This window comes from Dermochelys coriacea, chromosome 3, assembly GCF_009764565.3.
Source record: "Dermochelys coriacea isolate rDerCor1 chromosome 3, rDerCor1.pri.v4, whole genome shotgun sequence".
NCBI lineage: Eukaryota > Metazoa > Chordata > Testudines > Dermochelyidae > Dermochelys > Dermochelys coriacea.
In genome coordinates this window covers 149,051,213-149,074,643 of record NC_050070.1, presented here as the reverse complement: position 1 = coordinate 149,074,643, position 23,431 = coordinate 149,051,213, and the positions used below count along the sequence as shown (strand labels likewise).

Sequence of the window (23,431 nt, the reverse complement as noted above, 5' to 3'; positions counted from 1 at the left end):
GAGAGAACATGATGGTGTACCCAGAGTTGATAATATCCAACACCCAAATAGAAAAGGAGTACTTGTGGCATCTTAGAGACTAACAAATTTATTTGAGCATAAGCTGTAGCTCACGAAAGCTTATGCTCAAATAAATTTGTTAGTCTCTAAGGTGCCATAAGTACTCCTTTTCTTTTTGTGGATACAGACTAACACGGCTGCTACTCTGAAACCTGTCATCCAATACCCATTTGTCCATCGTTATTGTCCTCCAATTGTGGGAAAATCATGCTAGGCATCCACCAAAGCACATCTGGGAGTCAAGTGGAGATGGCATCAGAAATGGTTTGAAGCTCTCGAGCGTCCCATCAAAAGTATCTTTTGGTTGGAGGGTAAGGTTGTGTAGCTGCAGTAGAGGTGGATGGGGCATTGTATCTGAACTTTTGTACCTGCTTTCTTTTGCAAGGTGGCTTGTAAGAGCATTGGTGGTAGAAGGACAGATGTAAAGGCCTCAGCTTGTAAGACTTTTTATGGTACTTCTTCGTTGGGGCTGTCGTATATATGCCCACGAAGGGGAGGTTTACCCTGGAGTCCTTTAACAAATGTAAAAACTCATATGTCTTCTGGAGGAAAAGACCAATTTTATGAAAGGGCAAGTCCTGTATGGTATTCTGTACCTCTCTGGGGAGCCCCAAAAGATGTAGCCAAGATTCTCCATGTATTGCTATAACTGTCGCCATTCATCTTGAAGCAGTATCAGATCAAACGGAGCAGAGACAGGGGGCCATCCAGGAATCAGTTGTGGATTCTTAATCTGGACCACTTGGCTCCAGCACAAATTAGAGTTGCAAAGAACAGCTCTACCTTAAGGCCCTCAAGGTCTTTACATCAGTGGAAGACAGAAGGTAGTTCCCTCTCTCCCACTTGCTCATTCCCTCTCCTTAGCCTGAGGGTGAGATAGGGCTGGTGTGGGAGGTGGCTACGCCAGTAGAGAGATCTCCTAAACACAGAGAATTCTCAGTTGTCCATCTCCAGCCACTTGTCCATAGAGTCAAATTTGAAAGAGCAAATTCATTTTCTGCAGACACACTTTGCACCTACAAAAATTGATCCTGTTTTTTTTTGTTTCAGAGTAGCAGCCGTGTTAGTCTGTATTCGCAAAAAGAAAAGGAGTACTTGTGGCACCTTAGAGACTAACAAATTTATTAGAGCATAAGCTTTCGTGAGCTACAGCTGAAGTGAGCTGTAGCTCACGAAAGCTTATGCTCTAATAAATTTAGGTTTTTTTGGTTTTTTTTTTTGCACCTGTGATTAAATGTGAACAAAACTCTCAACAATTGGAGGGCTAAGCACATGATTTGTGCCCAAAAAATGGAGGATATAACAGGCCTCTTCAAAAATGTGGCATACACTGTAGTCCATAAAATTCAGTCCATCAAATTTTTAATAATCCAGGTTCCTGGATATCAGTAGAGAATCCTTAATTTTAACTAGCCAGAGGTTGCCATTATTGAGCCTCAGAAGTCAATGAAAATAGCCCTTTCTGAAGCAGTACAAAAACTATCCTACAAGTTGTCTGACTATGAACTATGCAAGTTCATAAGAAAATGTGCAGGTTTTAAATGATTAGCATACAATACATAACATGCTTTCAATTTTTAGGGCTGGCTATCAGTAACAACCACCAGTAGAAGATTCAGTTCATTCATGGTATGAAATGGAGATGTTTAAATGAAACCCATCTGGCCTATTTAAATTTGCTCTCCACCCCCGAACTTCATTATGAAAAAAATAGAAACTATTCTCTTGCAGCTATCGACTTTAATAAGGGTTGTTGAAAACAGGCTATTCATTAAAAGGGTGATAACTTCTTTTCTTTATTTTAACATTTAAAGTGAATTTAGTGCTGATGAAAGGTTCCAGACTAAAACCCAATATTAATTCTCAGAGCAGGAGCTATACAACTCAGGTAGTGACAGTACAAGACTTCTGTATTGAAATGAGATGAATCTTAACCCCTTTTCTGGAGGGGACACCTCTCATTCATACCAATTTAATCACTGGTCTCTCTGATGAGACTACCAATAAAGGTACCAATTAATATCAATTGTGAGGTGGCCCACCTGTACTCTTGGAACCAGGCCAAAACAGCCTATATATTTCATAGAGCACATTGAACATAAGGTTACACTACTAATATGGAGCTGGAATCAAACTGGTAATCTAGAAGGGAAACAACTCTGTCTCTCCAATCTCTATCCAGTTCTCTTTAGAGTGATGATTTTGTTTTCTCTACATGCATAACTCTATAGGGGGAAAAAACCTTCTTCACCACCAGTGGTAAAACCCAAGACTACAATGAGATTATTTTTACTTTAAAAATAAAACAAAATATTATTTTTAGATTTGTCATTTGCTGTAAATATACTCACATGTGGTAGTAATATTCATATAATAAACTGTGAAAACATTTATCATACAACTCTGACCACATACATGAAGTTTGCCCACTAATACATCTTTTCTAAGTATACTTGTAACATTCCAAACATCTGAGCAGCTTCAAACAACCACAGTTTGAAGTGCAAAGGAGAGAGGGGAGACAAAACATGCTTTGGGATTCTCTGCTCAGTTACACAGGTTTTAAACCATTCCAACTCCATTTACTTCAGTGGAGTTAATCCTGACCTATGTTAGTATAATATGAGAGGAGAATCGGTTTGAAATTTCTGCACTAATACAAAGTTGGGAATCTCCCCACAACACCTCCACTATTGAAGGATATAAGGTGTGTGCTTTTGCCCCACTAAAATGCAGGATATCAGACCTTATATAACATCAACATGTACAGAAAATCTACCCTACTCATTTTTAGTGATTTCTTAAATGCATCTGTCACAGTTCAGGGTAACTGCACCTGTATTCCCCCCTCGTCCACCAACGGCACCCACTCTGGGCTCCTAGCTCCTCACCCACCACTTCTCTTGGATGGAGACCCACATCTCTCCCTCCTGACCAAGAAATCTTCCAGGCTGCACAGTTCCCTAGGCACACAATGATATTCCCAGAAAGCCAGACTGCCTAAAAGGCTAGCATCTGCACTTTGCTTTCTCTCCATGAACAGCGTAATTTCTAGCAGTTACAAGTTACTACACTACTCTTTCTAAGCAAGCACAAAAGCTTACCAGAGGTTACTCTGACTCCAGCCTTGGGCTCTGGTAGGTGTCAGTCTTTTCAACCCCGAGGCTTGCTCCCCTATTCCTTTGGACAGAAGTTCCCGTCCATTTGACGGATCAGAAAGAAGGCCCTGACTCAGTTTAAACTCAGGATATTTATCCAGTAGTCCTTTCTTTCTCTGTTGACCTCTGGAGAATTCAGTTTGAACTAGTATATGCAAGCCTCCGTTGCAAAGGACATCTCTCTGGGGGGTTGCAACCTGGCTGATTTCCCTTAATTACCACCCACTAGCTTTAATTCCTGGAGGAGCTGTGATAACCCTCCTCTATGGAGTAGAACATAATCATACATAAACAATTCACTTAAAACAATGGACCCCAAAGATACTTAAACTTAATTCAATAAGGTCTCCCAAGGATATGCAGGAAATTGCCATATATGTCACCACATCAATAATCATTTCCTCTCCCTGCAAAACACATGCAGTAGTCTCATAGTTCTTAGAAAGCCTGTGTGTGGAAGGATATGAAAGAGAGTACTAAATACTAAAACTCTTTCAAACATTCTTAATACAGTTTTTTTGCAAAATAAGTGTCAAACAGAATACATGTGTGTTGTGGTATAAAGGTTTTATAGGTATTACTTTGGGATGTCCTGTATAATTTATTAATTGCTTTGCCAATTGCAAAAATTATCGTCATCCCAAACCCATGCCAATCAAACCTTGGTACCACAACACACCATTATGTGTTCTCTACATGTATCATAATAGCACAGGTTTATTATCAAGCCTTAGGTTCCCTATATGATCATTCTAAAATTTTCCCTGTAGCAAAAAGTAAAAATAAATTTATATAGAGATGATAGGCTTTTGAAGAATAAAAATTATGTCAAATAATCCCAAGAAATACATTATTTTGATCTTACTAAAAGTTTCTTTTTATATAAACAAACATGAAAATAATACTATATATATAAAAATATAAAAGTAGAGACATTGCAGTTAAATAATATGAAAGTACAAGATGTGTTCCTTTTACCCTATTGTCACATTCAGATCTTAAAACAATCTTTAAATATTAGGGATTAGGATGAGACCTTTGGCAGATTTTCCCACATCTGTTTATTGTGGAGTTTCTTGTGCCTTCATCTGAAGAATCAGGTGCTGGCCATTCTCAGAGAAAGGATACTAGACTAAATGAATAGTGGGTCTGACCCAGGGTGAGAATTTCTATGTTCCTAACACTTTAAAGTCCCTCCCCTCCTCTATATAGAACACCCATATACTATTCATTAATATTAATAATCTCTGTGTTTATTAACACTCAAAATAAGAGTCCAAAACATAAATCCTCCCTTCAACTGATAGCAAACATTCTAAATGTTAAATGAGCATACCTGGTACACATGCATTATTGTATCTGCTTTTGCCACTTTTGAAAAAACCTCCTTTCATGTTTTGACATCAGTGCAACACATGAACACAGTACTCTCCTCCTTCCAAGTTCTGAGTCCGTATATTTCAGTGGATACACAGAGTTGGGTGGGCAGGAGTCCCACATGTATTGGTTATCTGGTTATTCAATAGCATGACTGCTAGTGACACTAGCTCTTTAAAAAAAAAGGAGTACTTGTGGCACCTTAGAGACTAACAAATTTATTTGAGCATAAGCTTTCGTGAGCTACAGCTCACTTCATCGGATGCATTCAGTGGAAAATACAGTGGAGAGATGATTTATATACACAGAGAACATGAAACAATGGGTGTTATCATACACACTGTAAGGAGAGTGATCACTTAAGATGAGCTATTACCAGCAGGAGGGGAGGGGGGGGAAGAAAACCTTTTGTAGTGATAATCAAGGTGGGCCATTTCCAGCAGTTGACAAGAACGTCTGAGGAACAAGGCTCCACATCATTATGGTCTGAGAGCTGGCGGAAGCAGTTGTACCATTAATGCAACTGCTCTAATGCCATTATAACATTCTCCCACCAGAATGTAGCTCCGCTGCCTGAAAGTTTCTAGAAGACCTGTTAGAAGCTTTGTATGGAGTAAAAAATTAACAATGAAGAGTGGTTTGAGGCAGAGATCAATGCAGCTATGCAACACGAAGCCACACAGGCACCCGCAGGGAGGATCTTGAAATGTCATGAAGAACAGTAACTTCACTGTGGAGTCATGTTACAAACCCAGCACAGTGCACCTGCTCTCACCAGTATATGAAACACGAGGAGCCTTCCCTCCAATTATGACAGTAGGTAATACTACCACAATAGCAACTTTTTGGAGAACGCTTGCGCAAAGAATAAAGTGAGGATGATCCCTTTCAAGTGGATCCCTTTTGGCATTTAAAGAAGGATCCATGAACCAAGCTCTTCCGGGTCAGTTCAGAATCATGAGTAATAGCATGAAGGGAATTTGAAATTTCCTGACACAGCTTATGTTGAGGACAAACAGAAAGTTTTGCTGGGAGATGGCTTTAGGAACTGATGGGACATGGAGGTTCTGAGAGAGACATTAGAGTTTGAGTAGTGAATTAGGTCATGGCGAATAGGTGACATGCAAGAGAGTGGAGGGAAAGACTGAAATCCTGGAGTCTGGGGGAAAGGAGCCAAGGGATTGGTGATGGGTGGGAAGGGAAAATATACTATGCATGGAAATAATCAGAAATGTACACTAAAAACATGCACATCTGCAATAGGGTTATCATCCATTCGAAACACTTTAATAAATGTTTACACTTGCACTCATATTCCTGAATGTACAGCAGCCATTCAAATCTATCCTGTACTATTTGAACAGTATGAATGAATAAAAAAAGAGCACACATAGCTTTCTTGAGCAGTTCAAGCGCATGGTCATGAGGCTGTACCCATACTACTGCACTTCTTCAGCAAGTTGCAAATATTAATACTCCTTTTGCACAAGTTCTCATAAGAAAACAACTTTCAAGACAAATCTGATTTAAAAACAGACTTCAGCCAGTCTGAAAAAATAAACATCTGCATTCATTCACTGCTGTGTCAAGAAAAATGTAGCTGTAGTAAGTGCTTGGGATTGCCTCTTTCATAAAGGATTGATTAGCGTGCACAGTAACAAAAACTGTGTTTATAATTATGGCTGATCCCATCAGAGACTTTAGGCCTTTGCTGTCTATTGGCCTGCTCCCATTCACTTTACTGATGCAAGATCAGGATCAGGGTCTCATTGTGCCAGATGCCATACAAAGACATTTGTGTCACAGTGCTTACCTCAAAGAGTTTACAAACTAAATTGAGATAAGACACAACAAGAGTGTGACAAGGAAAAGGAAGGAAAAGGAAAGGGCAAGGAGTGACAAACATAACAAAAATAAGATGAGGCAATTACATAGATTAACTACTGCACAGCTTGAAGTTTCCTGAAGGCTCCAAGTGGTGAGTACAGATGTTTCCTTACTTAAAATGGCAAGAGAAGGTCTTGTGTACTGTATAAAAAAAAAAGTGCATAGAAAGATGTCTGGAATGACCCAGCCTTGCAAATAATTTTTTTTATTAATTTAGCCCCAAATGTAAGCTTTGTATCTGGACTGCACACTTCATACTGATAAAATACTACCTCCATGAATGGAAATGGAACACTAACAATCTGAGGTTGCTGAAGCGGTGTATAGGGGGGGAAATGGAACTGCAATAAATAACATGCTGTGTAAATCTATGGCGTATGAATAATAAGCAATAATAACAGAATATGAAAAGGTGCTGTGAGTGCCTCAAAAATTATAAAATTTGAATTACATCATTATAAAATATTACATTACAGTGCAACTTAATATTTCTAAACTAAATGGAAGGTGTTACAAATACAGCAAAGATACAAGTACTTTGTCAAATATAATGAAAGTAAGAAATGTTTACTAATGGCAAAATTTAAAAAACTGATGCACATGGCGAAACTCCTAAGGTGAAATCACCCCACGCCCTGCTTTGCAGGAGGCAAGCACAAAACCTATTCAGTACTTAAGACACACTCAAGCCTTTAAAGTAGGACTCAAATGGGACACTTCAGTGGTGTATAGATGTTATTCTGTTTTTGTGCACAAGGGTGCATTTGCTGCCTCATGTAGGGTTTCCTCAAAGTAGGGCTTACTAAGTGGTGCACTGTTCTTTTTGCTGGTCCTCCACAAAGGCTGAATTTCATCTTCAGTGGGCACACATAAGTTGTATATTTGCACAAGCACTTTCCACATACATGCAACGTTGACTTGCCTTCATTAGAACCAGGATTTTGCCCCTTTTGTTTAACTTGCGCAATTTGTGAAATTCATGCACATTCACTTTTGCGTGCTAAGTTTTTAAAATTTGGACCTTTATTTTTTAAAATTATCAAGGAATTAATTGAAATCCATGTGCCTTCTATTCCATAACTGGCAATTCCTAGGACTTTATAAAGGGTCTATTAAAATTGTCAAAAATGTCAAGGCTTAATTCTGACAAGTGACAAACTATGGGATAAATTCAGCCCTAGTATAAGCTGATGCAAATCCATTTAAGTCAATGGAGTTGCACTTGATTAAACTAAGGCTGAATTTGGCCCAGGATCTAGACACTGTAGATCTCTCAATCTGATTTCATAAGGGAAAGGGGCTGAGATTACTTGTAGGCTGTCCAGCAGCAAGTGTGAAAAATAGGGACGGGGGTGGTAATAGGAGCCTATATAAGAAAAAGCCCCAAATATCAGGACTGTCCCCATAAAATCGGGACATCTGGTCACCCTAATTACTTGCCTGTTTGCCAATGTGTTTTTTTCTTATTATTCAACATATATTAGGTTTTATTCACATATTTCAGTTCAGAACCCAAAGCCAGACAACAAGCCATGGCAAATCAACAGCTTGTTGTTTTAACATCATTTTTCAGTTCTGATCAGAAACAGTCTAGTGAAAGCAAAGGATTCAGGTTCATTTGGCTCTCCCCAGAGCTGAAATCTGATGTGAAGAAAATATACTGCGACCTTTTCAAAAATCAGTGGGGAATTTTTCCAAGTGAAATGGAGCTTTTTTCTAACATAGCACAACCCAATCACAATCTCCCCCAACCATGTCATTTTCACATAATGGTTACATAAACAGCCTAGGTGAAATCCTGGCCCCATTGAAGTCAATGGCAAAACTCCCACTGACCTCAGAAGCGTCAGGATTTCACCCCCTAAATCTGGAACTTGTTGATTTTGCTAATTTCCTAGTCCATTTTTTAAGCATGAGTGTAAATTTTCTCAAAGAATTAGTAAACAAACATGAAAACAGACTATGCACATGTACACGGTGCACTAAAACTCACTTTATAGAAGGAAATAAAAAACAGAGAAAATTAATAAAATTCCGTTGATAGCAGCAGTAAATGGTCCCCTCCAAAATCAATTTAGCTAACATTTTTCAGTGGTTCTTTCAGACTGTGTCACAAATTTTTTATTTTTTTATTTTTTTAGTATTGGTCTTTTTTTTTGTGGGTATGGCAGCAAAAGTTGTTCCTATGAGGTATTCATACACTAGGATCTTTAAATGTAGAATGAATTTACAAACTCGTTCTACAATCATTAGTTTTCCTTTCCTGTGTCTCCACACAGTCCAACATCTCAAGAAAAGTACTAATCCTGACCATGGATTCGCTACTGCTGTTACAGTGTTGCTGCATGACTCAATATTTCAAGTATGGTCACCATTTGTACAGATTAAATTTCAAATTACCAGCTAAAACAGGGAATAAACTTCTGTATGCTGAGCCTTGAACTTTGTTCTAAAGCAGACTCTGACAGGCAAATTGAACTTGCTTAATCACTACTACAATGTAGTTAATCTTCTAAACAAGCTGTTGAGAATTCTAAAATTTTCAAGAGTCTATCAGGTAAAAAAGAAAAAAATCATCTGGTAGCAAACAAAGCAAAACACAATAAAGCTCAGCAAAAGGGATATGGTAATTACTGCAAGAACAGCAGAATCAAATCTTTTACCAAATAAGGCTATGTGCGGTTATGTTTTTTGCAGTCAGTGTAATTCAAAAGAAGCCAACATCATGGGCAAGATCTTCACCATAATGGGTCAGATCCTCTCGTGGCATAAATCAACACACCTCCAGTGACTTCAACAGAACTATGCCAATTTTCACAAGCTGAGGATCTGGCCTGTAAAATTTACAACATAAGAAAAAGCAAGCAATGTTTGAGCAAAACTCCATCTACTTGTTGTGTACACAACTTCAGTCTGTCATAACTTTTTCATTTCCCCAGTACTTTGACAAACAAGGTTCTTTGAGTACTTTACAAGATTTGTATATGCTTCTAAATATCCAATGTATACAATCAATAAAAAGTCTGACCCAATATGTTATTAATATTATAAGGAGAATCAAAATGCTCCTACATCATCTTTTCATTAAGAAAGGACAATAACTACGAAATATTGTGCCTGAACTAAATAATTATTTCAGAAACAGCCTATTCATTGATTAGAACATTTAAAAGGCCACCATCAACTTGAAAATCATTTTTTTTAAAAAAAATCACTGCTCCCTTACTATGTCAGTAATAACTTTAAAATTTTTAAAAAATCTAGCTGAAAGGTGTTTTCAAATGAGATTTGTAATTCTCCAATTTTACAACTTGATTTCATATGCTAATTCCTATATAGGCAGGATAAAACTCATCCATAGGCAAAGGATGCACACAAAACCTTTGTACCAGCTAAGTCCCACTTGAAGACCTATAACAGTGCTTTACTCAAACGTAAGTGGTGCATGGGCCTTGTGTGGGTCCTCTGTCCGGGGTAAATTTCACAATTTACAAAGTACTGGAGATCACTATGTAATAATGAGGAAGTTGAAAATAAATAGTGTGTTGCACCTTTGGTTTTCTCACTGGACCTTTTGCAGCGAAGTGGCCAAGTGAAGAAAAATATAATTATAATAGGTAGAAAACTAAATACTGAGTGTCCGACACAAGCAGCCAGAAAAGTTTTTAAACCCTTTTCCACTTCTATCCAAATAGTTCAACAAGCTGTTTGTCTGACTTTATGCTTCCTTCTAATCTGCCTTCCTTAGCACACTGTCCTTTATATGTCATTAGTCTTTTCAGTCCACTTTTATATGAAATATATGCCTGACTGGTTGTGCTATTTATGTATCAGCATTAACCACACTGTCCTTGAGAAGTTTCCTCAGTTATCATAGCTTTACAGTATCTCTTGAATCCTGTGGGATTCCACATATAAAATGGAGCAATGAAAGCAAACTTGGGCACTGTATTAAAAAGCAAATGGCAGCAACACAAGGAAAGAAAAAAGGTATGATTTAGCATCCTGTTTCTTAGTAATGAAATCTGGTGTTCATTTTCTTTCTTCTATGTCTACACTTACTTTTTAAAAGCAATTTCCTTAAAAACATTTAACTGCAACTCATTGCTATTGGATCTCTTCTCATACAAAGACTACAGTTAAAAATATGTTGGCTTCCTTACAAGTCACATTTGTGTTTTAACTAAGAGTTTTCTACAGTACTTTCCAGAACTGTTTTAATAAAAATTAAAAAAAATAAAAATTAACCTTTAAACTAAAGAGGCAACACAAATGAATGAGCAGTTCAAGTCTGAAAAAACATGCCTTTATTTGTGATAAAGTATTAACACTTACCATTTATATACTGTTTTATATTTTCACAGAATTTAGTAATTATCTAAAAAGCCTATTAAAACAATGATAATTACATAGTAACTCATGTTGCCACTACTATGTTCCATCCTAAGAGCTCACTGCTTCAGAATGTAGTGCCCAAGTGTCTTTTCACTGCTCTACAACATGTATTGAATCACAGTGGGTTCAGAATATATCATCTGGGATAATGCATAGTGCCTGCTTAGGCATTGCAAATGCACCCATCACCATAGTATCTAGGGACTAGATTGCATGGCTTTACAAATCTGTTTTCTGACATTTAAGCTGTGCAAAATAATTGTGTATTTTGAGCAAAACTATGTGCATTATCTTTTCTCAGGGACATGAGGAAGTTGCGTATCCATCATAAAATACAGGATAAACACAAAAGAGGGTAAAATTTGAACAAAACACTTTGTGTTTCTGCTTGGAGGTTTCTGTCTATAAATCATGGAGGAAGGCTCTGAAGTTGTCCAAAAACATACCTAATCTATACAGTAAACATATTACTGTAGAGTTGTCAATGTGATAACGTCTTTTAATAATATAAGCATATAAATGTGCTACACCATCATTCAGTACTATTCATTATGTAAAGCATGCAAGTTGTTTCTAAGACTTCACTTATTGATAATATAAGTATTTGAGCATTATTGCAGTGGGTATATAAGTATGTATAGATTTTTGTGATCTGTGCTGATATCTCTGACCCCTATTTGATTTATATGCCTGTGGGACACTGAGGATGAGACTCATTTCTAACCTGTGACATCACAAAACCATATCATCAGAGGCTCTCTGGGTGCTCCTTAGTAACCTTTCAGTGTAGGGGAGATGATTGAGGACATCTTCACAGGGGCCAAGAGAAAAAAGAAGCAGAATTGACTAGCAGCTTCTGATTCCCAGTTCAATGATATCATAGGTGAGAACAGTTCACATGCACCAATAGTTCTAAGGAACAGAGTCTGGCACCCTAATCACTCTCCCTAAGAGCAAAGCATCAGTCCCAGAGAAAGTGAATGTTAACTTCACAGTCTGGGGAAGCTGCAGGAGGTGTTCTCATAAGTGTTCACTGGACTGCCCTATGCAATACAGGAGAAGGGAAAGAGCCATTAAGAACCTTCCCTTTCCCCCAAGGGAGAACACACTTAAAGAAATCTTCTCCAATCTCCAGATAGGGATAGTATTACTTCCCTACCTCACAGGAGTATTGGGAAGAAAAATTTGTGAGGTGCTCAGATACGAAGATGATAACCACAAAAAACCTATAAATAAATAAAAAATACTCATTCAGGGCAAGGCTTGAAAGGGGTGCAATATGTGAGGCACAGGGCCACACACTAAACAGTGAAGTTAAACATAAAATACTGAATGATTGCCTCTTTTACAGAGCTCGATTCAGGCAATGGTCCTGTAGAAAAAATTGCATATGATCATATAATTAAAGGTTGCATCATAAGCACAATGGGGCAGAATTAAGATTGCATAGACAACCTTAATTTTGGCATTTCTTAACTTTTGATGTTTCACTTTACAGAAGTAATGGTCTTTTAATCAAGTTTTTTTAAATGGATTTTCCTAATTGTTTTTTAAAAATGCTATAATGTGCAACTATTTGCTAGATGTAATAGACTGCGTAATGTGTCTAATGAATGAGGCAGGAGCCCTTGCCGTATTCTGTATGCATGCTTCCATACCCACCTACACAGATCATATAATGCAAGCTCTTACATATATGTAAGAACTGAAATTCCAATCAATTTTCTTATGCATATATGGGCATATCCAGTGAAATACTGAAAGATAATCTCTTCAGCAGAAATTTCCATTCACATTATATATTCACACACGCTTCATGCCAATGAAACATTAGCAGTTTATTAGTCCCATTGTGTAATGAAATCCATGTGCAAGGTAATTTTTTTTAAAACCAAATTTCACTCTCATGAAAAGACACATCTACAATCTAGGGACTATCTGCCTTAAAAATATCGGATTTTCATCAGCTCCAGATAAAGTGCTAGAGCTCTTCAGAAAAGGCTGCAATTTTTTTTAGTTAGCTGAAAAAACATGTTTCTCCCAAGCTGTATATTCTTGAAAACCAGTCACCCATTTCTGGGGAAAAAAACTTTCAGAAAAATTTTGCTCCCTGACTAAAATGCATCCGATGAAGTGAGCTGTAGCTCACGAAAGCTTATGCTCTAATAAATTTGTTAGTCTCTAAGGTGCCACCGGTACTCCTTTTCTTTTTGCGAATACAGACTAACACGGCTGCTACTCTGAAACCTGTGACTAAGAGCTAGTATACCAAGTTTCATCTGAAAAGATAAAACACTGAGCCAATTTTAGGAAACTGAAAATGACCTATTAAAATGGAAATGCTTGGTTTCACTATGTGTTCTGCCTAAAATTCTAACTGCAGCAATACAGTATTTGCAAAGCTAGGACTGAAAATCAATATTAAACTAAAGTTTGTTCATTATGAGCACTAAAGCTCATCCACAATGTAACAGCACAACTGCTAATTTCAATCTCCAAGCAAACAATTTAAACTTGCACATATGCACACACTTTTGCTGCTGTCTCTAAGGTGATGGAAAATTCGCTTTTAAAAAAATAGAAAGGTAAAAACATATTTTCTCTGACCTAAACATGCTGTTTTCATAGCTGCACATCCTCAATAGAAAATGATCGCATAAAGCACCTGCATGTATCATTCTGTAACTTTACACTGTCCAGCATTAAGCAATATCAGAACAGGGTCTTCTCAGCCAACAGCACAAATAAAATATACTACAATTTAAAAAAAAACAGGAGAATCTGACAAGGCTCAGATAATCACTAGTTTGTATGTTAGGAGAATGTCTTGATCAGGACAGGCCTAATTTAATACAGATGCACTTGTTCAGCCTTGGTCTTATTCTTAAGAAATATTTTAAATTCACATGCTAATTATATTTGTAACTGGAGACCCCAAAAATCTTTGCTTAGATCTAGTCTTCTTAATTTTTATGAAGATAACTATCCCGGGAGCAACTGAGCATGCTTTTGGTTTGTTTCTAACAAACAAACACTGTCTATAACATAAGTGTATGAAGTAAAGAAATCATTATGATGAATACAACTAAATTAATAAATATCTATAAATGCACAATCACTTATTAGTATGCATTTCCAAACATAATGTTCCCCTTCCTTTCCACCAAATATTATAATATACTGCTTTTGCTGAGTACTTTTAAGAAGCTACTGTACATGCCAAATCAAAAAATATTTGGCCTCAGTCCAGGAAGAAAGGTGTGTTACATGTTTTAACACTCTCTCAAAGTTTTCAAATATTTGAGAAGAAATCAGATTACAGCAGTTTTACACACAAATAAACTAGGTAAGTACCCATTCTCAATGTTTCATCCTTTCTATCAAAAATAAATTCAAATAAGGAAATTGCTTAGCTTTGGCAATTGCCAAAAATTAATAAAAACCCATATTAACAGTAAATGTCAATTACAAGTAATTAATTTAGCATTTGTTAGTAAAATCCTTTTTTTAAAAAAGTCTCAGAATATCCACACTTTACAATGACATCGGTGTTGTATGCCTCTTTTTACAAATCTTGTTTTTACAGCAAAAAGAAAATGTATCTTATACTAAGGTGCATGTTATACCGAAGTGCATTGTCAAGGAGTGTGCTTAGATTTCAAAAGAGTTTGTATCCACAGCAAGCTAATCTAGTAACAGTCATAGAGTGACTGCTCTGTACTTTGCATTTTCTGTCTGGATGTAAGAGATGAATTGGATTTTTCCCTCCCTCAGAAACTGAAATATAGTGCACTTTTAAAAGGGCAGCATTGGCCACCATCAATGCTGCCTGACATTTTGTTTATACCAGCAAGAAACTAAAATTGGGTCATTAAAAAACCTAAACTTAATTTCCCCAATACTAATTTCTCCCTACTGTTACTCACACCTTCTTGTCAACTGTCTGTAATGGGCCGCTCTCTTACCACTTCAAAAGTTATTTCTCCTCCGTTGGTATCCTGCTGTTAATTGATTTATCTCATTAGACTGACCTAACACTTGGTAAAGCAACACATCCTTTCATGTATTTATACCTGGTCCTGTATCTTTTACTTCATACATCTAATGAAGTGGGTTCTAGCCCACGAAAGTATATGCCCAAATAAATTTGTTAGTCTCTAAGGTGCCACAAGGACTCTTCATTTTTTTTGCTAAAATTATAATGTGCATATCTATGATTCCTTGAGTGCACATTGGCAAAATAATTGATTAAAAAAGGTGTGGAGATAAAAATACTATAGTATTTTCATAACAACAAAAACCCACGCTCAACAGCAGCAAGAAAATGTTTTAGTGAAATAAAGAATTTAAAGTCAATATGCCATACCTATCTCTACATATCTTTCTCTTAATTTACAGAAAAAATATTTTTGCACAAGAGGTACTACCATCATTACATTATATAGGGCAGTTAAACTATGTAAACCCATTATCCCACAAATTATTCAGGATTTGTTTCACCATAACTTATCAGTTTTAGGTTATAGTCTAGTATACTGTAGATACTCATTCAACAAGTACGGAAGTATGAGCATTAGTAGTAACATGATTACTTTCAACAGAGAAATTACAATATGTCAGAATTATTAATTATATTTCTAAAATTTCAATCTCCTATTAAGATATTATATACATAATAAATCTGTAAAAGCGGCAAAGAGTCTTGTAGCACCTTATAGACTAACAGACGTATTGGAGCATAAGCTTTCGTGGGTGAATATCCACTTCGTCGGATGTATTCACCCACGAAGCTTATGCTCCAATACGTCTATTAATCTATAAGGTGCTACAGGACTCTTTGCTGCTTTTACAGATCCAGACTAACACGGCTACCTCTCTGATAATAAATCTGCTTTATTCACAGCACAAAAAAGGCAAGAGTTGTAAGCTGGCAACTCTGTACTGTAATAGGAATGCAGAGTCAAGCAACTCTCAGACAGAGCTTTTCAGGATAGTTTCACTAACTCAAACTAGTTTTCACCTTCATTTACTACAGTTTAAATAAATGAGGGAAACACAAACTTTTTTTGGTATCTGACAAATCTTTCAGAATGTATTAATCCAAGCTTTTGAGTTATGGGTTTTTTCAGCAAAAGCTATAGTCCAATACATTGTAGTCCTGCAACTGAAACTTTAGATTATAAATGCAGTTATATTCTCTTTAGGACAGCTGGGAAATTATCAAGAACATTTCAGAAGGAAACCAAAAACCTTATCTGACATACAATTGCTTTTACTTAAGCACAGTCTCTCCATGCAAAGAGTAACAGATGCACAACTGATACTAATCACTAAAAATCTTCCTTTCTCTGTTAGCCAAGAAAGCTAAGGATAAGTATGGTTTGAGGGTACTTACCTACTCGGAAATTAGTGGCTGTCAGGGTGTCAGCTGCATGGCCATTTTCACTAATGAGGGTGGTGGTATTTCCCTTCTCACAGTTGTTCTGACAATTGCCCTTGGTACAAGTCACTTTACAGATGCTGGGTGTAAAGACCACCTTGATGCGGCCAGTGTGATTTCCCACTGTGAGTGGAGGCAAAGAAAAAAAGAAAAACAAACAGATCACTTTGGTATCCATTGACTTCCTTCAAAGGATAAAAAGAAAAAAGCGACAGGTCTATAGGAGGAGGCAGCCTGCAGTGCTCTCTCTCATCGATCTCCAGTGGTGTCTCTGGAACAGGAGTAGGAAGCTTAGCAAACAGAACTCTGGGATGCACTCCAAAACCACATTTAAAGTCAAGTCACTGGAGTAGGATTAGTAATCACAATGCTGCACTTTATTCACAGTCAGACAAAGAGCAATACCAAGGGCATGACAGCTTAAATAGCCAACTCTGACAAGCAGATGTAATGTAAAGAGGCTGACTGTGCACCTAGGGGTGAATAAACTCTTGTGTCCTCCTGCATACTTTTCCTGTTTCTGCACTTATTAAGTCACTATTTGTAGCTCAACCCCTGGAAATGTTTTAGGCATGCAGCATGTCTGAAAACATCTGTCTCAAATCTCCTGGCACCCCAGCCTGAAGTGATCAAACCCTGTGACGCAGCTGCCTGGACCCTTTTTTTTTTCTTCACAGTTTCTTGGCACTATTACTCCACCTGGATTTACATATTATAGATTGAGTTTTGCAATCAACTGTTTATACTTAAACAAAGGTGAAGCAGGGGAAAGGCCTAATAAGTATCCATAGTTTAAAGTACTACTTTAGAACTCTTATAAATTATTATAGGAGAAAATCTGCCATTTTCTCCTTTTGTTTGTATGGTTGTTTTTTGTTTTTGTTTTTTTTAAAGGTAACAAAGATTGACCATATACTAATTTGAATTTAAACTCCTCAGGCCAAATTCATCCATCATGTAAACCATTTGACTTAAGTAGGTTTTACATTATTGATATATTTGGCCCCTCACCTGTCTGTTAAAGCCAAAAACTAAAGCTAAAGAAAAAGAAAAAAGCAAAGAAGAGATTCTATTTTGAAACTATTTCCAAATGAAATCTTTTTTGTTGTTTTATTTTTAGTTATTACTATTTTGTCAAGTACTTGTAAATATATTAGGATACATTTGTGAAAATTGTCCATCTCAAATTTTACATTTAAAAAACAATTTTAGCTCCACAAAATGAGACATAAAGAGAGAGAACATCTCTTTTCTTATATTGCCACAACAGCAAAAGCAGTCAGATTACCGACAAGCTGTCCAATCTACTTTATGAAATACCCTCTAGGTAAATATTTTTTGATAAAACTCAGGAAGATGAAGAAAATCTTTCCACTTCAAAAGAATATAAATTTATATTGTTTCTGGCTCTTTATGAAATAAATAAATTAAAACAATTGTGCCAACTGTCTTGTCTGCAACAAGGGGCATTACTCTAGTTGACCAGCAGCTGCATTACAGATGCTTCCACCTTATCCTAAACAATACTTAAAAAACAAGCATAGGCTAGAAATACATAGAAACAAAGCATTTAGTCAACCGTCTGATTTATTAATTTTAATTAATTTAAAGGCACTTTAGATTTTTCGGAAGCTAAGCCATTGTTTATAACAACTACTGATATACCTTCCCTGACAAACAGAAATTAAATGGCTTGAATTGTGAAGACTTCCAAAAGACAGATTTAAAAGCACCTAAGACAGTTTCACAAGAAATATTAGTGTTTTATATTTTATTTGGAAGATTTCTTTAAAAACCTAAGTTATTTCCCAGGAAAAAAAAGACTATTTTATATTTTGAAGTCATTTTTGTAACAGGTTTCCTTTATGAAGTAATCTGAGTAAAAAAACAAGCTTAGTTGAATAACAAAAGTAGGTCCTGCCTACACTGTAAAAACGACTGCATTGGGAGACTCACATTAGTGTCCCGACTCAGTTAAAATACAATTTGGCTTTGCCAGTGTAGATGAAACTAAACCATGTTCTAATTGTATTCCGGAATCACTGTACAACACTGCCAAGTCCTGAGCAGTAGCACAATTGAGAACAGAGTTAAAATACAATTTGATCAACAAAATAATTTTTACTACACAGCTAATAATTTATGTGAAAATGTCGGTGGCAGGAACATATTGGGGGATTGGTGGGCCTGACTTTTAAGATTAGACCCAACATTCAGGTAGCTCTCACTTCTAAGATTGTAAATTTGCAGTCTACTACTGCTGTGTGTGTATGTGTGTGTCTCTCAGAGAGAGAGGGAGGATTTTGGCAAGTAAGTTTAGATGCCTAAATAAGAATTTAGGAGTCTAACGTTAGACAACCAGGTTTTAAAATGTTGGCCAATGTCTGTAAGAGTGAAGAGTCTCCCTAAAATCTTTACAAGTGGCCTTCAAGGTCAGTAAGGTATTCAGACAGCCATGCAATCAAAACCATAGAGGATTAAAGACAGAGGATGTAAAGTGACAAATGGTGATTGGAATACTTGTACTATCTTTTTGATAGATCACCAATTCACTTTTTCAGGGCACCCCTGGAACTAACATTCTTCTTTTCCCTGCTTGGCTGGCAAGTACCCTTAGCTTTCACTCCCTCAGCCAGATACATGGATAGGGTTCAAAGAAAGAGAAAGCACCCCTGTAGGCTGTGTGTTGAGCATCTGTCCGGGGAAAAGAGGGGTCCATGGACCACAGGGGAAAAAAAAAGACAAGAGATACTCCTCCCTTATCTTCCCTTATAATTATGGACCTTACTTTTCCTGCAAATCCCCAGGTTCAGATACAATACTCATGGAGCATGATATATATATATATATATATATATATATATATATATATATATCCCTAAATAGAAGGGGAAAAGAAGAGACCACAAACTTTTATTCTGAAAGAAAGCATTTGGCAGAAACTCTGCCAGGTGAGCTTAGAGTTTTTTGCATCCTCTTCCCTTCTTCTGTGGGTTTTTCACAGGAGGGTATGACTTAGTCCTATCTGAGAAACAGTATACTCCAATGCTTTCTTAGTAGATTTGGCAGAGTTGATGTTAAAAATAACAATTATTTCAGACTTGACAAAGTACAGAACAGCTATGGCCTTGACCCCTTCCTCAAGATTGCCTAATTTATAGTGTGGGAGGACAATGTAATTTAAGGTCACGCACACACTATATTTCATCTTTACCTAATGAACTTCAGAAGATAATGCCATTGTGCTATTGACAGAAACAAAACTGGAGCTTCTACTTTTTCCAAACAAATTTATGATAGTGTATGGTGGTGACATCAGCACCATAGCTTAGCTCATGTTCTTTATTTATAGACAGAAGTATAGTGTAGGCATCCATCATGATCCATTTGAAAGAAAGAGATGGAAATGGAAAGCCTTGATGGAGGACTGGCTTTCCATTCAATCTGCTCATGATAATATAATAGCAAAATGGTGGCAAAATAGGATAAGCAAGTGAGCCTACATGAGGAAGAAAAGAGGCTCCAGGAGCAGATAATAGAGACACGGCATCATTAGCAAAGCTATCAAGAAAATTAATAGTAGAACTAGAGAGGATTTAAAAGTCTTGATTTCCTCAAGCTAGAAGAGGCAGGTGTAAACTAGGTCTTCGGTCAATGTCAGAGCTATAGAGCGATGGGGGGCAACTGCCTCCCCCCGCCCCCCAGCAGCCTTTAGGAGTCCTGGTAGTGCCTCTTCAAGGGTATAATGCACAGAGGTTGCTCTAGGTATAAGCAAGGTAGGAAGCTGCCTAGCACAGCAGATTCATGGCAAGCTCGGGTGTGATCTATAGTGGACTAGCCTGTTGCTGCACAGACTCACTGTCCACATACATCCTGACATGCATTAACAGTTCCTTATTGCACTTAGATCTAGTCCTCTCTGAAACAGGTCTAGATCAAAGTGCAATAACAACCTGTTAATGTGTGTCACATGTGCAGAGGCCTCAGCACAGATCATTCAGCTGAAGGGCTTGGGGGTCGGGGCAGCGTGGGGGAGCCCACAGCCTTGTGCAGCCCTCTGGGGCACCTCCCTGCATTAGTCCTCCTGCCCCTCTCTGTGCCCCTTGTCTTACCTCCATCCCACCTGTCCCCCTGCCCTCTATTTTTCCCCATGCCCTAATGGCCTCATGATAACCCCACCCCATTTGTGTCCCACAGCATCCTGAACTTCACCCCATTGCTCATCTGTGTCCTGGTCTCCCCCAGTACCTTGCCCCCATCCATACCCAATGTCCAGAAGCCAGTCCCCCTGGTATTATCCCTCCATTGTTCCACCCATATATTGCATGCTGCCCCTTCCCCTCCCTCATATTGGGCCCCTACCCCCAGCCTGGTGCAGCTCCCCCTGCATCTTAGGGTTTCCTTCAGATTGACATCCAGAGGAGTTTGCTTGGGATGGTAGGGCCAGTGGCCAATTAGGGGTGGGGTAGTAGCCTCATGCCATGAATCCCAGCATATGGTGCTCTCGAGGCTAGACTGCTGGCACTTGTTGAGGAGATCAACTTCTGGTAACCAGGTGTCAAGCTCTATGTAGATTTGCACTTCCCTTGTATCCTTAGATAGGCGGCCATAACTGTGAGGCACTCGGTCAATACTCTGGGAGCTGCGGAGAGGCTAAAGGAAAGCACCCTGTATTAATAATGCAATTTTCCCACAAGCAACATAAGGTATTTCCTGAGGGTCCAGTTGAATAGCTGTATGGAAATAGACATCCTCTAAGCTGAGAGCCGAAAGCCAGTCCTGAGGATCTAGGGTAGGAACTAAGGAAACTAGGGTTACCAACCTCCATTCTTCACTGGGATTAGGAAACAAAGTGAATAAATCTCTCTGCCCTAGAATTCTACAGGCTCTCCTTCCATTGCTATAGAAAAGTTTATTTCGTTTAACAGTATCTCATGAGTAGGGGGGAGGGATAGCTCAGTGGTTTGAGCATTGGCCTGCTAAACCCAGGGTTGTGAGTTCAATCCTTGAGGGGGCCATTTGGGATCGGGGCAAAAATGGGGGATTGGTCCTGCTTTGAGCAGGGGGTTGGACTAGATGACTTCCTGAGGTCCCTTCCAACCCTGGTATTCTATGATTCCCTGGGGTGGGGGACAGTAGTAGGGATCCTTCCAGGGCAGCCTGTGCATGGAGAAGCACGCTGCTATATTTGCCACCCTTAAAGGAGAACTTATCTGGGGGGAGGTGGTGTCAGGAGGCCACAAAGGATCACTCCTGTTTGCATGGGGTATCCCCTTTGAAATGTGGGTGCAGTTTTAAAGGATTCCCAAACCCTTTTTTACCAGATTAGGGGAGAAGTCATAATACACAGGCAGGACAGCATGGGTGAAATTAGCAAGCTAAAAGGTATACTTGAAGGTGGCACCACCACTGAACCATTGCCATGCCCCCCACCCAATCCTCACCCCCTGGTTGCAAAACCTGGCTCCACCACTGTCTTTAGTGCATCAGCTGAGGGATAGATTCACCTTGAGGGAATTCAGCTAACATTACTATCACTTTCTTTGATATTTCTGGTATAAAGGAGATAGTTTCAGTTATTTCTGCTTGTCCACAAGACCACTGCCTACAGAGACTGCTGGAGGCATGTGCTAAACAGTGCTAAATGGGTATTGTTTGTTAAGTTATCTTGGGCCAAATTCCCCATGGAGTTGCAAAAGTGCAACTGAGAACTAAATTTAGTCTCAAACTGGTATCACATATTCATGCATTCTTAACTTTGTCTTTCTTCTCCTTTGTAAGGCGCTAAGACAGAGTGGTGATGAGCATGACAGATGTTTAATATATATTAATTGTTTAGCGTAGAACTAAAAAGTATATTCAGTGCTGTACCGTAAACAGCAATAAAGACAGTCTCTACCCTGAAGACCTGACAATCTAATAGCATCAGAAATGGAGAATAAAAGCCAAGAAAAGATTTTCCCCCTACCACTCCATTGTGACCAGTGGGGATTTGGTCTGTTATATTTTAGTAGGAAGAATGAATGTACTGAAGAGTGAGGCAGTTGGCGGGGTCTAGGACCACATGGTCCTGACAGCTGTTTTGGCCATACCTGGCACAAGGTTATAGAAGGCATAAGAATCCCTCAGGTTAACCTCCTGGGTCACTGTCTATAATGCTATTCTGTACAGATCTCTTTCTGGAAGAATTATTATAAAATTATTTTTTTTGCTTTTATGAATGTGGATTTTTTTAAAATTTACTTGAATTACACACATCTCTCTGAAGTTTACATGGCTAGCCTCACAGTTACAGTATGCTACAGGCTTCCTAGTCATGATGACATTCCATAGTTTAAATAGACCTCAAAATATTTGGTGCATGAACCTACTCTAAAGGAAGTCAGTGGGAGGTTTTGCTATTGATGTCAGAGGGAGCAGGAGCAGGCTCTTAAAAACATAAGAATGGCCATACTGGGTCAAACCAAAGGTCCATCTAGCCCAGTATCCTGTCTTTGGACAGTGGCCAATGTCAGGTGCCCCAGAGGGAATGAACAGAACAGGTAATGATCAAGTGATCAATGTGCTGTAGCCCATTCCTAGCTCTTGTTATGAAGAAGACTGTATCATCCCAAATGTAAAGTTGAGTGACAAGTGGGAAGGAGAAAATTATCCACAAATTTAATAAAAATCACGTACACCTACATATATGTTGAGGACAGAAAAAGAAAGTCTCCACTCACAACTTTTGTTCCTTGATTACATTATAGTACTAAATTTTTTGTGATTTGGAAGGTACCTTTAAATAACCAGTCAGTCATTCCATAGGACAGTAGATATTATGATGGGGATGCTAAAGGCAACTTCAAACAGTCTTAACAAGGAAAATGTCTGTGCAAAAACATAGTAGATAAACTTGAAAGAATTTGGAGACCTCAAGAATGCAACTCTATCTTTTCTCTCTTCCTCTCTTGTTAAAAGTACTCCCTCTTAAGCTAAAAATTCAATTTTTTTGAACTCTTTAGTTGACCAACTTTTTTATAATCGCTGACAAAAAAAAAACTTAGAAGGAAATGACTTATTTCCTAAAGCTGGTCTCTCCCAGTTATTTTACTACCCCACCTGGTTTAATTAT

General features: G+C 38.0%; 1 protein-coding gene across 8 annotated transcripts in view; it reads right to left on the bottom strand.

The window, feature by feature from the left end:
- The window catches only part of LTBP1 (latent transforming growth factor beta binding protein 1), a 391,697-nt gene that overhangs the window by 223,642 nt on the left and 144,624 nt on the right, over nt 1-23,431 (bottom strand). For 6 of the 8 annotated variants that reach the window (XM_038397049.2, XM_038397051.2, XM_043511538.1 and 3 more), the window contains exon 5: nt 16,273-16,440. In XM_038397049.2, the coding sequence (XP_038252977.1) occupies nt 16,273-16,440 (168 nt within the window). Of the gene's footprint in view, nt 1-16,272; nt 16,935-23,431 lie in introns of those variants that run through there. The other 2 variants (XM_043511541.1, XM_043511540.1) reach the window with 2 other exon arrangements.